General features: G+C 37.9%; 1 protein-coding gene across 5 annotated transcripts in view; it reads left to right on the top strand.

The window, feature by feature from the left end:
* Nucleotides 1-13844, top strand: part of Gigyf2 (GRB10 interacting GYF protein 2) — a 135668-nt gene that overhangs the window by 78471 nt on the left and 43353 nt on the right. For 4 of the 5 annotated variants that reach the window (XM_041649691.1, XM_041649694.1, XM_041649695.1 and 1 more), the window contains 6 exons: nt 2739-2918; nt 6158-6375; nt 6468-6630; nt 6710-6898; nt 11129-11325; nt 12207-12366. In XM_041649691.1, coding sequence (XP_041505625.1) covers nt 2739-2918; nt 6158-6375; nt 6468-6630; nt 6710-6898; nt 11129-11325; nt 12207-12366 — 1107 coding nt within the window. The remainder of the gene's footprint in view (nt 1-2738; nt 2919-6157; nt 6376-6467; nt 6631-6709; nt 6899-11128; nt 11326-12206; nt 12367-13844) is intronic. The other variant, XM_041649692.1, reaches the window with a different exon arrangement.

Genomic DNA, 13844 nt, shown 5'->3' with positions numbered 1-13844 from the left:
TTGGTGATTTTAATTTTTATTTAATAAAGCCTCTAATAGTTTATTCTTTTAGGAAAAGTGATAATCGGTGTTTGGCGAGTTCTGCATTTTGCCATTAGAACTATATTGCTTACTTTAATATGCTCACTACTCCCGAGGTCCCCCGTGGAAAAGCAGATGATGAAAATGAGTGGCTAGATTAGTTTAGCCTTCTGTAATTAGCACTTTGTGTTCTCACAGCTCAATAGCATTTGTGACCATTCCTCATTGTTTTTATATTCAAATACATTAAGGGTTTCTTCTAAATTTCTCTTTTTGTGAGGGTAGCTACATTTTTCATGAGGCCATATAGCAAACATAGTATTTTATAAAGTATATTGGCCCCTCAATCTAAGCAGAAGCGCTTGGGAGGTCCTTTAGTGCAAGGAGTGAGTGTGTCTGCACTTTTTTTTTTTTTGGATTATTTTTTGAGCCTCAATGTTCTCAGTCATAAAATGGGAAAATTAACTTCCTATAAGAAGAATTGGAAATGAAAAAATCAGTTAAGTGATTATTTTGGTCTTTGCCTAATGTAGATGACCCCAGAACTTAGCTGAATGACTTTTGAGTTAAGGTCTTATTTAGCATAGCTGGTTTCAGACTCTTATGTGAACCTGTGATCCACCGTCTACCTCCTGATTGCTGAGATTATGGACTGACTTATGCTACCGTGCCATGCATGTTTATTTCTCTGCTTCATTTATTGGCTAGTCCAAGACACCTAGCCAGTGAAAGCAGTATAATTTGTCTGCCTATTCTTTAGTCATTTTAAAGGTTCTTTTGGGATTGGAACCACTTTCAATCTTATGTTTCTATAAGTGAAGAGCCTCAAGGCTTTGTAATATGAGCTTCACTACAGGTACCATGGGGTAGCTGACTTTTTTCAGAGAACGATTCCAAGATGCTTAAAGAGAGAGGCCTTTTAAATTTTAGGATCAGAGCTAGGCATGGTGATACCCAGCTTTAATCCCAGTACTCAAAATAGTAGAGGCAGGCCAGCTTGTTCTCTATAGTAGACTTCCAGACCAGCCAGGGTTACACAGTGAGATCCTGTCTCCAAAAAACAACCACCACCACCAACAACAACAAAAAACAACTTTAGATTCAGAAAGTGACATTATTTTAGGTATATTCTATTTTTTGGCAATAATTTCAGCTCACCCTTAAGAGAAAATTAATACATGGATACCAACGGCTAGGGATTATTGGGGGGATCCTGGAAGCTGTGGACCACAGCAAAAAGCAAATAGTGGTTTTCCTAGCAGACAATGTCTTTTCTCCCTTCTAAGATTTTTTTTAAATTACATTTTAAGTCTCTCTCTCTCTCCTCCTCCTCCTCCTCTCTCCCTCTCTCCTGCTCTCCCTCTCCTGTGTGTGTAGTGAGGTGCATGTGTGTGAAGGTCAGATGACAACTTTGGAAGTTAGTTCTCTTCTTCTACCATTTGGTTGCCAGGGGTTAAACTCAGGTTGTCAGGTTTGATAGCAAGTACCATTACCCACTGAGCTGTCTAGCTACCCCGATCTAAGGTATTTTATTATTTAGTTGGAATAATACCTGCTAACAATGAAAAACTGTGTGGACAAACAGAATGTTAAATCTTAGTATGTATAAAATGTAATATAACTAGAAACAAGGATTTCCTCATTGAATTCCTTCTTTAAAACTTTCATTATGGATTAATTGAAAGGATTTGTCACCAAGAGAACATGTAACTTGCAGATTGAGGGTTTCAATTTTCTTCTAGTTCTTTATTTTCAACTAGTGTGAGATTTTGTAAGACGTTACATATCAGCATATATCAGTTTGGCTTACCTTGCCTACAGTTTTTTTTTTTTTAAATCAGTAACTCTTGAGACATTGTTAGATAGCATAGCTATCTATTGTCATATTCCTCTATTGCTGAGTAAATGAGTCTTTACAAATACACTGCCTTCACTTTTGAATTTCCAATCTGTTTTTTAGTAAAACTGGTTGAAATGTATATGTTTTCTGATCTTGGAGACTTAAACCCATGCCAGTTGGTTATATAAGTTAAGGTAATATAATTAAGAATGTCTTTAAAAAGTGTATGCTGACAGGGAAAGACTGGCAAAATGCACCATTGGGTGAAAATTTTAATATTACAGAAGAGTGTGTTATCCTCAGGGAATGTGTTATACATAATACATGACTAAATATACACATGGGCAGTGTTTGGAAGATTTTATAGGAAACTAATGGTTTGTTTTCTTAGTTCTGGGGACTAAGTCTCTGGAGTTTTTATGTAGAAGGAAAATTAGTTGGATTTTCAGTGTATCTCCTTTTTTGGTAAAGGATTTATTTTATTTAATGTGTATGAGTGCTTTGATTCCATGTATGCATGTTCACCACATTCATGTCTGGTGTCAGCAGGGGCCAGAAGAGGGTTTTGAGCCACTGTATGGGTGTCGGGAACAGAACCAGGATTCTCTGCAAGTGCTCTTAACTGTGAGCCATTGTTCTAGCTCCTCATTGTATGCCTTTTAAAATTGCACATACTATTTTTATTATTTTTAATTGCTGAGTCTTTGAACATTCAGCTTTAAGAAAAGTGTAATATTTATATATATAGGCAGTTAGTTTATTAACATTTTTTGAACATTGGAAGGAACAGATAGGGAGAAAGTTTGAAGTATTACTTGTTTTTCAAAATCTTTACTGGTAAAAGCCTGCATTAACTTACCATATTTTATCTTTATAGGGAGACCAAATTTTGAGGAAAGTGGACCAACATCTATGGGTAGAAAGCATGAATTTATACGGTCAGAAAGTGAAAACTGGCGAATCTTTAGAGAGGAACAAAATGGAGAAGATGAAGATGGAGGTTGGCGGTTAGCTGGGTCAAGAAGGGATGGAGAGAGGTGGCGGCCTCACAGCCCTGGTAAGAGTCATGTTGTATAAAACACAAAGGAACTGAATGAGAGCTTGCTAAAAATGTTTGGGATTTAATGGAAAAGAAAAAGTTTGTTTCTTTTTTAAAAAGAAATCATTTATACTGTCATAGCTCAGTCTTTTTTACTACAAAAATATTTCAACAAAATAATTCCCCCAACACATCTACTCAGTTGATTGAAATCACTTTTCTATTTTTCCTGGGGCAAATAGGTTTAATAGGAAGCACCTGCCTGCATTTGCAAGCATGGGGGAGGAGTTCATTCAATTTGTCTACCTCTTAATCTTTAATCTGTCTTAGCATTCTTTAAAACTTAATAGGGAATATTAAAAAAAAACCTTACAAATGTATAACTATATGTTTGGAATGTGTATTGTCTTCATGGGTATTTTTCCTGAACAAGAAAGGATTATTCTTCCCTTTTTCTCTCCCTTGAAAATGTGATTGGGGGAGAAGGAGACTTTATTTGAAGAATAAACTTTAAACTTAGGTCAGGAATAATCACAAGTTTATTCTTTTGTCCTCCTGACCTTAGAAAAGAGAACAAGAGTAGTAATGATTAGTAAATTTCTAAGTTGTTTTTTTTTGATTCTTAATGTTTCAAACCATTCTTGGGCATTAGCTATGCCAATAATTGAAGACACTGGTGCTTTGTGAAGCTCCTTTGCTTCAGTCCTCATGATGCTCAGATGTACTGTAGCTTGAATAGTGGGGTCACATAAACAGAATGGTGTCAGCCCTGTGAAGCATAATAATACCAGCTGTATGCCAGAGAAGGTTACCTAAGTAGTGGGTACTATAACAATGTTAGTATTTTTCTCATTTTAAAGTCAAGTTGTTAGCCAAACCTTTAACCTAGCTGATACACTGTAGCAGGCATTTAGTTTGTTACCGAGTGGTATGTAGATAAAAACATAATAAAATTAACCTTATGATAAAAGTCTGATGATTATATCAGTTCTTTATAGCTGCCCCTTGGGCAGATTTTCTGTCATGAGTGGGCATTGTTTATATCATAGGATCCGGGCAGTTCTCATCAGTCTGTATCCTAGGCAACCACATGTCATAGTTCTGTTCAAGGCTTGCAGCATTTTGTGCTGAGCTTGCCTGTAAGGAGAAGGGTTGTAGACTTATGTTCCCAATAAACATTCAGTGAAGAATGGACAGAATCTGGGCTGAAAGAGAAGAGAAATTCCAGCTGGTCAAAAACAAACAAGGTGAATGTTTTGGAAGATGAACAGTGCCTCTGAGCCCAAGTGTGTGATGTTGAGACTATTAAAGGAAGTTAGGTCAGCATTTAGTGGTCATCTTCTACTGTTGTCCTTTCCCAGCAGCTTAGAATTTGGTCATACAATGTTTTCCCTCTTTTCTAAATCATTCTTCATTTGTTTTGTTGTCAGCCTCCCAATCTACTTCTGCCCCACCTTGTCCATGTATTTTTAAAAGATGTTTTATGGGATAAAGATAAAAGAGATCTGGAGAAAAAAATTTTTTTTTTAATTTTGTGAATATGTTTTACTTTTGAACCTGGCATATTTGAAAATCTAGTCTGATTACTTAGTTGTTATAAGTTAATTTCCACCTCTTAGATTATAATCTTTTATTAAAGTTATAGTAATTTTCAGTATAATATTTTAGATTGATTTATCTTCTGAAAATTTCTCACTTTATTCTAGATGTAAATCCCATATAAAGCTATGGTCAGCCTTAGTAAGCTGTATGCCTCACTTGCTACAGTTAGTTTCATGAGTAAAATTTTACTAACTCTTGGTAAGGCAATGTATGGGATGTAGTTTTATTAAAGCGGGGCTCACAGCTGGATATAGCTGGAGATAGTGCTCAGAGGACAGGGAAGCCTCCACTCTTGGAGATGAACTTAGGAAACTCAGTAAGAGGGAAACAGGAGCTGAGAGCCTAGAAGGATAGATTCCTATCAGTGTGCATACTTAGACTGTTTAGACATGATAGCAGTGGACAGCCGACTCTGGAATCTAACATTTGATCATGAAGACTCCTTTTGAGTAATGGCTCTAGCCTTACATTTAAACAAAGCATATATAAAATTCTGTGCTCTCAGCAGGTAGTAAATGGAAGTATCTGTTCTTTTTTGAACTTAAGTTCTGTATTTAACATCTGTTTTTGGCATCTTAATTTTTTCCACAGTATTTCCCCCTCCATTCCCATTCTACAGTATTTTTTAGATTGTTTCTTTTAGCAAATTTGGCCTCAGGAGTAAGAGCATTTCATTTTGGCTTTGTTTTTTTTTTTTTTTTTTTTTTTTTTTTCCTTAGAGTCAAGACTAGAAAAGAAAGGTTTAAAAACCACCTTTCTTTTGGGACTCTTAGATGTGGATTGGACTTGTAGCAAGAACTTCCCTTTTTCCTCTTAAAAAGAGTACTTTTGTTTTAGAAAAGTACCTTGACTGGGCAGGGTTTTTTTTCTGTTGGAAAGTAGATTCAGTAAAAAAGTATGCTGGGGTGGATTCAGGAATGCCCCTGGGGCTGTGAGACAGGGAGAAGTAAGAACAGAGGAAAGTTGAAGGGAGAAAGTACACTGCTGTGGGTGAGCAGCAGAGGATGCAGAGCAGGGACAACCCTGCTCTGCCCCTGTGCTGGGAGATTTGCCATGTAAAATCTTGGGCATCATAACTTATGAGTGCTGCAATTTCATGAATTTTTTTTTGTTGTTGTTGTTGGAGGTTAGAATTATAAGCAAGAAATTAACACTAGTAATTAGGTACGGTGAATTTGATATTATGAGTTGACACAGGAGCTGTTATAATTCAGAGTAATGTTTTTTGTAAGAAAAAGGGTACTGTTTTAATACCTACCAAAGAGAGAACATGAGCTTTAATTCAGAGAGACAGCCAGTGCTCTAAGTCTTGGCTAGGAGTGGGCCATACAAGTAATTAATCAGTGCTCACTGAATGACCTAATTATTCAGAGTGCATCTTTTGAATATAGTATCCTTCCAGTGTGCTTTGTTTTAAATTTATCTTTTAAAGCTTAGCTTTGTAACATGCCACAAACTTTGAAGGTAAACACTGTTGTCACTTAGTGATGGTAAATGATCTGAGCTCAGTTCTCCTGATTTTTTTTTTTCTTTAGAAGGCTGATCTGTTAGAATTTGCTCTTAGTTGTCATTGTCTTCTTTATTTCATAACCATTATTTTCTTTTTCAAATACTGTCATAAACCTTTCCTAAGGTTTCTGTCTTTCTCAACTCAGATGGCCCTCGTTCTACAGGCTGGAGAGAACACATGGAACGTCGCCGGAGGTTTGAGTTTGATTTTCGAGATCGAGATGATGAGCGGGGTTACCGAAGAGTGCGCTCTGGCAGTGGGAGCATAGATGATGACAGGGATAGCTTGCCGGAATGGTGTTTAGAGGACGCTGAAGAAGAAATGGGCACATTTGACTCCTCTGGAGCATTCCTCTCTCTAAAAGTAAGAAATTTGTTTTAAGTGCCATGACAGGCACTGACCTTACACCAAAGCCAAATATGCTGTTAACCTTTGAATTTACTTTCTTGCTACAGAAAGTGCAGAAAGAACCTATTCCTGAAGAGCAGGAGATGGACTTCAGGCCTGTGGAGGAGGGAGAAGAGCGCTCTGACTCTGACAGCAGCCATAATGAAGAGGCCAAAGAACCTGATAAGGCAGATCGGAAAGAGGGAGAAAAAACAGACAGAGCAGGAGCTGGTAAGGCCCATTTTGTCTTACTGAATTCCACTTAAACAAAAACTTCCCTGAATTCACTTACTATGGCTTTGTGTTCCAGAAGCTAACGAGGAAGCACCTCAAACATCATTATCATCAGCTAGACCAGGTACCCCTTCAGATCATCAGCCTCAAGAAGCACCACAGGTGGAGAGGAAAGATGAACCCAAAGCTGAACAAATGGAAAAACCTGACGAAGAGAGTAGGACAGAAACTAGTCTCCCAGTTAAGGTGCCCAGCAGAGGGGATGGTATGTATTTGTGAAAGTAGACCTAAAATGCGATTTTGCTGAGACCAGAGGTAACTGGTGTGACACCTTTTACTTAAGTGGTGTGGGAAGTCCTTCTGTCTGTGTGTTGCTTTTATTGGTTAACGAATAAAGCTGTTTTAGCCAGTGGCCTAGCAGAATAGGGTAAGGCGGGATTTCCAAGCAGATAGAGGAGAAGAAAGTATGCAAGTCAGTGAGAAGTCATGGAGCTGCCAGAGGAGAAAGATGCCGAGCTGTTGGTTGGAACCTTGCTGGTAGGCCTCAACCTTCATGATAAAATATAAAATGATAGGAATGGGTTAGTTTAGGATGTAAGAACAAGCCAGTAAGAGGTTAAAGCTAATAGGCTAAGCAGTGATTTAATTAATACAGTTTTTGTGTGTTACTTGGGGATTCTGTGCAGCTGGGAAACGAATGAACAGCCTCCGCCAGCACCATGGAACTGTTTTCAGGGGATTAGCGATTGGAATAGGTATCATTGCCAGTAAATGCAGTCAGTCAGATGTTACTTTCTTCATGTCTCCAAATCTCAAAATTTATGGAAACAGGGTTAAAATTGGTAAGAATGGAGATAAGCACCTCAGTTCCTAAGGTGATGTAGATGTCTTGGCTCCATTTGTACATTTGTTTGGGATCCTCTGTATTTATTGGATTCCCGTAGCAGATGGTTGCCTTCCATCTGGTATTATATATTCAACCTCACACAAAAATACCATTGTCCCAAGGGAACAGGAGGAGTACCTGGGTCAGTATGGAAGTCGATCTTCACCTTTGCTAGAAAGCAAGACTTTATACAACTTTTATAGTGTTAACTATATTTATTTGAATCACTCATACATCTTAAAAACACTATTGCGTATTTCTTTGATTATTCATGCAAATACTGTATTGTAATGGATGATGTTGAAGGACTCAGTCACCATAAGAGTCTGCCCTTGGTAACATGGCCTGCTAGACTTAGATCTATCTATCACATGACTCCTTTGTAGTTTCAACATCAGTTCTTTTATCTCCCCTACATTGTGCTTACCACCCTAAAAATGTTTTTGGCCTTGATTTTTGCTGTTTTTTTTTTTTTCCCTTTCCTGTTTGTGCTTCTCTGTATAGCTGATACTTTATTCCCTCCTTGTTAGGTTATTGTCTTCTGTTTCTTAGAAACTAGTACTGTTATGTGGTTAAGATAACAATGTTATATGTATACACCTAACAAAACAATATTATAAAGATTGAGGTGTATTTCTATCCTCCCACCCCAGACTAATATATTGAAGATCTGAACCAAAAATTTGTTTTCAGGCTGGGTGGTAGTGATACATGCCTTTAATGCCAGCTCTTGGGAGGCAGAGGCAGCTGGATCTAGGCCAGGCTGCTTTACAGAGTGAGTTCCAGGACAGCCAGGGCTACACAGAGAAACCTTATCTTAGACCTCTTTTTTTTTTTCTTAAATATTTTCTTTGACAATTACACACACACACACACACACACACACACACACACACACACACACTGTATTTTGATCCTGTGTAAATCTCTTTCCTTCCAACCCACTCCAGTTTTCTCTGGACCTTCCCTAACACATCTCCCTCTCTGCCACACCACAAGCCCCCCCCCCCTTTTTTTTTTAAAATAACTCACTAAGACCAGATAGGTCTGCCCATGTGCACAGGTATGTGAAGCCATCTTCTGGAGCATGCACAATCTGTGAGTAGTCACATCCCTAAAGAAAAATGAGCAGCTGTCTGCTCATAACTTTTCAGCTAGGAGAAAGATTTTCGTCTCTTGAGACCTGTTTGATTCATAATAGTTGTTTCTTGGTGTTTTGTGCCTAAGAGTAGATCAAAAATCTTATTCAAGAAAATCGTGGAGTCTAGGTTTGTATATTTTGAGAATTCTTATTAGGTGTGTATTAAAGGTTATCATTCCATATTTTTTTGGGGGGTGGTGTCTGGAGTTAAATTGTGTTAGCAGGCTCTTAGGATGGTTCAGGAGCTAGGTAGTCTTAAAAGATGACCTTGAAATAGAAAGTAGAATTTGGAGGTATAGATAAAGCCGGATCAATTGAGAGAACATTGTAGTACCAGAACTACATTGTAGAACAATGAAAGTACAGTGAGAAAATAAGACTGATTGTATAATTGGGCAGGAAACAGTTTTATTTATTACATTTATTCCCTCTCACCCCCATATGGGTATGTTTACATGTTACATGCACATGTGTACCTACAAGTAGAATTTAGAAACCAGCTTCTAAGAGTTACTTATCCTGTTCTACCATATAGGCTCTGGAAATTGAGTTCAGTCTGTCAAGTTTACTTAGCAAGTACCCCCAAACTACTGAGCCATTTTGCTGTTCCCTCAGGTCACCCCCTCTCCCTTTAAAAATAGGTACCATGTGTGCTTAAGAAGGTTGGTAGAAAATATGGTTGGAACTTAGAATTGATAGCTATATGTAGGGTATCCAGACACATGGGCTGCTTTGTGACCTGAACTTCTTACTAGACACAGTGAGGTAGGCAGTGCACTTATAAATTGAGGTAGTGGAGGATGAGATTTTAGTCAAAAATTGACAAACTTAGTTATTGATTATACATTATGGTGGGAAAATGGCAAAGATAGCTAAGGTAGCTCAGACAATTAGTTACTAGAAAACAGACAAAAGTCGAAGAGCTCATTTGAGAAAGGAATGATTAAATTCTGTTTAGAACATTGAATGTGAAGCATGAAGAAGAATGAGAGTTGACCAAATGAGGGGACTGTAGCTGGATGGGAGCAGTTTAGAACCAGGGAGATAGTAAGAACCTAAAGTTCTAGCTGGGTCCATTGTGGTGACACAGGCCTGTTGGTACTTACCCAGCAGTTGGTAATTAGGAGGATGGATAGATAGAGGCCATAAAATGAAGAGCACAATGACAAAACCATACAATTTGTAGGGGCGAGGAAAAGAGAGAACTGAAAACAGAAGCTTGAGTAATTTTTAGTTTTAGGTGTGAGAGCCAGAGAATTCCTTGAGAGGCAAAAGTATAGCCTACAAGTGCAGGAAGGAGGTGGATCGTTCAATCCTCGAATTGGGATCAATAATGTCTGTTGCTCCATATTATCTAATGATGGTAAGGGAAAATCAGTGAATCTAGCAGTTTTGTGTCACTGTGTATCTTTGACAGGGTGCTTTACTGATGAGAAGGGGCAAATAGAAGTCCTGTTTATCAGGTTTAGGTGGTGGTCACACAAAAGAGGCAGCATGTATAGCTTGGACTTAAGAAAAATTTGGCAATGCTTGAGGGAAGCAAGCATTTGAAGAGGCTCTTTGTAATTGAACAGTCAAGGTTTTAAAGGAGAAACTGCAATTTGGCCTAGTTACACCATCTTCCACATTTGTTTTAGGAGCCTCCATACTGAGAGGTTTCAGCTAGCAACCTCTGCAAGGGCTAGAGAGATGGCTAATGATTAAAAGCACTGGCTGCTCTTCCAGAGGACCTGGGCTCAAATCCCAGTACCCGTATGATAGCTCACAACTGTTTGTAACTCCACTTCCAGGGCATCTGACACCTTCACACAGATATAAATGCAAGCAGAACACCAATGCATATAAAATTAAAGGGAGGGTGAGAGAGAGAGAAAAGAAATATTTAAACTGCAATGGTAGCTCACTCTTAATTTCAGCATCCTGGAGACTCAGGAGATAGAGAGAGGTGGATGTCTGAGTTAAGCCCAGCCTAGTCTACAGAGTGAGTTCCAAAAAGCTCCTCCCCCCCCCCCCCCCAAAAAAAAAGAGGAAGCAAAGTTAAAAACAAAAAAAGAAAGCCCTATACTGGTAAGACTCTTCAAACCTACACTATATTACCACTTGAGACAGGTACTTAAGGTTATTACCGGGATTTTCCATACACATTTTGATGAGATGACATGTCTTTGAAAAGCTTTGAGTATCTTAATCTTTACTATTTAGAGGCTTGCTCTTTCTGAATGGAGTAGATTGACTGATACCACTAATTATTGGCTAGATGCTATAGTGACATTGCTAGAAAGAAGCTTTATGGACTTTTAAACGTCATTCTAGGGACATATACTGCATTTTTCCATAGGAAGTAGCTTCAGGGTCGACATCTCAGTCAGGCCTATACAGTAGACTGTTCCACTTATTAATGTAGAATTAACCTTGAGATGTCTCCACATTTATAAGAACATTCATTACTCTACATTCTTTCCCTTTAGAAACAGTGCCTGCCTCCCAGCAACCCTCAACACAGCTTCCTCCAGATACAGCCTCTCCTCTCGTCATTCTTCCACCTCCTGTTCCCACTCCTGCTTCTGCCTCACGGCCAGTTGAGACAGCAGCCATTGAGGCTCCTGGTATGGGCAGTGTTTCCACAGAGCCAGATGATGAAGAGGGCCTCAAACACTTGGAACAGGTGAAATCAGGTTACTTTATCCTCTCCTCTCAAACTTCCATGTATATCCCAATACAGAAGTTTTATGCACTAGGTCTTAAAGTACTGGAAAAATTGTTTGGTTATTTAATGTTTGTGTGAGTAATTGTCTTTCAGATCATTTCATGCTTTTAAGTTTCTGCTATGTAGTAGTCATTATGTCAGGTTATTTTTTGCTCTTCTGCGATTGCCCTTAGCTGTTTTCTTTTCTTTTCTTTTTGGACATTAATGGAATGCTAAAAATGGTGAATACAAGCAGCTGTGGATGGTCCCTGCGTGTTTTGTGTTCTTTACTTCAAGTACAGCAGGAATAATGGTTAAAAAGCCTCAGGATTTTAGTTAACATTCTTATTCACGTCTGTGTTTCCCGAAGATTGTGTGTAACAACACATGAAAAATAAAAGAGTTGATTTTCTGTAGAAGAACTTCTCTTTCCTTCAGGTTGGTTGTGGTTAGAGACAGGAAATGTAGAAGGAAGGGTTAGTGATGTGTTAGTGAAACTTGTAGAGTAATTTATTTGGAATTGTATTAATTGAGCCTTTTATTCTCTTAACATCTCTACACAGACATGAAGGTTTGTGAAAACAGTCTAGAATGGGACAACAGTAGCATATTTTAAACCTTTATTTGAAGCCTAGGCTTTGATTCATACTAGTTTGTATTTCAATCTAGTTGTTTGATTTTGTGTCTTTGATCTATATTTTTTTTCTTTTCTAAGATGGGATTAGGTTGTTAATGGTTTTGTTCCTTGCATAATGTCTTTCATGAATCAAGTAGTTCAAAAACAGTGATCATTATTACTAGCCTTATAATATGAATTCGAGATCATTTGTTCCCTGAATCCTTTTATCTTCTGTTACTAGCAAGCTGAGAAGATGGTGGCTTATCTCCAAGACAGTGCACTAGATGATGAAAGATTGACATCAAAACTGCAAGAGCACAGAGCTAAAGGAGTGTCGATTCCACTGATGCACGAAGCAATGCAAAAGTGGTATTACAAAGACCCTCAGGGGGAAATCCAAGGTAAACAGCCCATTTTCACTTTAAGTACTGAACTATCTATGCCCACTTGCAGAACCTCCTGAGAAGGGGTGTTTGTTTAATGTTTGTTTGCATAATAGAAAACAAATTCAACAGTTTCTTTGTAAATACAAAGAAGATCACATAGGAAAATGAACACAAGTAGAGAGTGATGACCAAAATGACAAGTGTCAGCAAATGGTTTGTGCATTATCTGAGCTCCACACATCCCAGCTGGGTAAGAGGCAGGTAATGATTCTCTGTGCTTTGATACCTAGACTAACAGACAATGATGGCAGTAGTTTTGGAGAACCTTGACTGATTTGCTGAAGTAGACCTGCTATATATAAACAACAGAGAATTACTAAAATGACTAAGAAAAAAATTGCATGTATTACAAATGAATCTTTTAAATGATTTGAATGAGTTAGAGGAGAGAATTCTGTAAAAAGCCCATATAGATTTATTTCTGTTTTTAAAATCGTTAGAGCCTGAGTTGTTTGTTGGTATATTAATGTCAGTTTTAGCACAACACTTACTGAATATATCCTTTGAGGGCTCCAGCATGTTAACATCTCCTACTTTTAGTCCTCTTTCCCTGCCTTATTCTCTTCATAGGAGTTACTCTGCCTGGTCTTGTATATATTTGTTCATTGTTAACATCCAAGTATAATGTTAAGATACCTCAGAACAGCGCTTTGTATATACGTGTATTTTAATAAATTCACTTTATTTGGGATAATTGTGGTTTCACATGAAATTGTTCTTCATCCAGTTTTTCTCAGTGGCAGAACATCTGGGTATTGACAGTTGAGATTCAGAATCTTTGCATTTTAGCAGCATTGTTTCCCTTTTATAGCAACATATATTTTGTTTCCACACTGCTTTGTTAATATGTGGTAAGCACCGATCTGTTTTACATTTTTATATTTTATCGTTTTAGGAATGTTCTGTAAGTAGACTCATACAGCATAGAATGGTGGGGATAGCGCTATCCATTTAGTATAATCCTTGGAGAGTCATGCAGGTGACTTGGAAAGTCATACTTTGTTTCCTTGTACTACTGAGTCGTAGTGAATGATGTCAATTTATAATAGTTTATTTAGCCATTCATCTGAGGAAGGACATTTGGGTGGTTCAAATTTTTTGACTGCTACAAATAAAACTGCTGTAAGCATTTATGGGCAGTATGTGAAAGTCTATCATACCTTCAGTATAAGTGATCAGAAGTGCAAGTACTATGGCAGCTGCATCTTTAGTTTTTTAATTCCAGACTGAACAATTCTATATGCCCTCTAATGACATTATTGTTTCCTTGTATCTGTACCAGAGTTTGATAATAAATTTTGTGGGTTTTTCTTTGTTTTAAAATCATTCTAGCAAGTGTATAATGATACTTTACTGTGGTTCACGGTCTCCATGTGTAGCTCAGATACATCCTGTGAGCTGCTATCTCTCGGCCTCCTGAATGTTAGCATTTT

Source organism: Microtus oregoni, unplaced genomic scaffold (genome assembly GCF_018167655.1).
Source record: "Microtus oregoni isolate MIOR12 unplaced genomic scaffold, Mior012 000004F_ref0000308, whole genome shotgun sequence".
In the NCBI taxonomy this organism is placed as follows: domain Eukaryota; kingdom Metazoa; phylum Chordata; class Mammalia; order Rodentia; family Cricetidae; genus Microtus; species Microtus oregoni.
The sequence above is the reverse complement of the archived record's forward strand: the minus strand, read 5'-3'. Positions and strand labels throughout refer to the sequence as shown.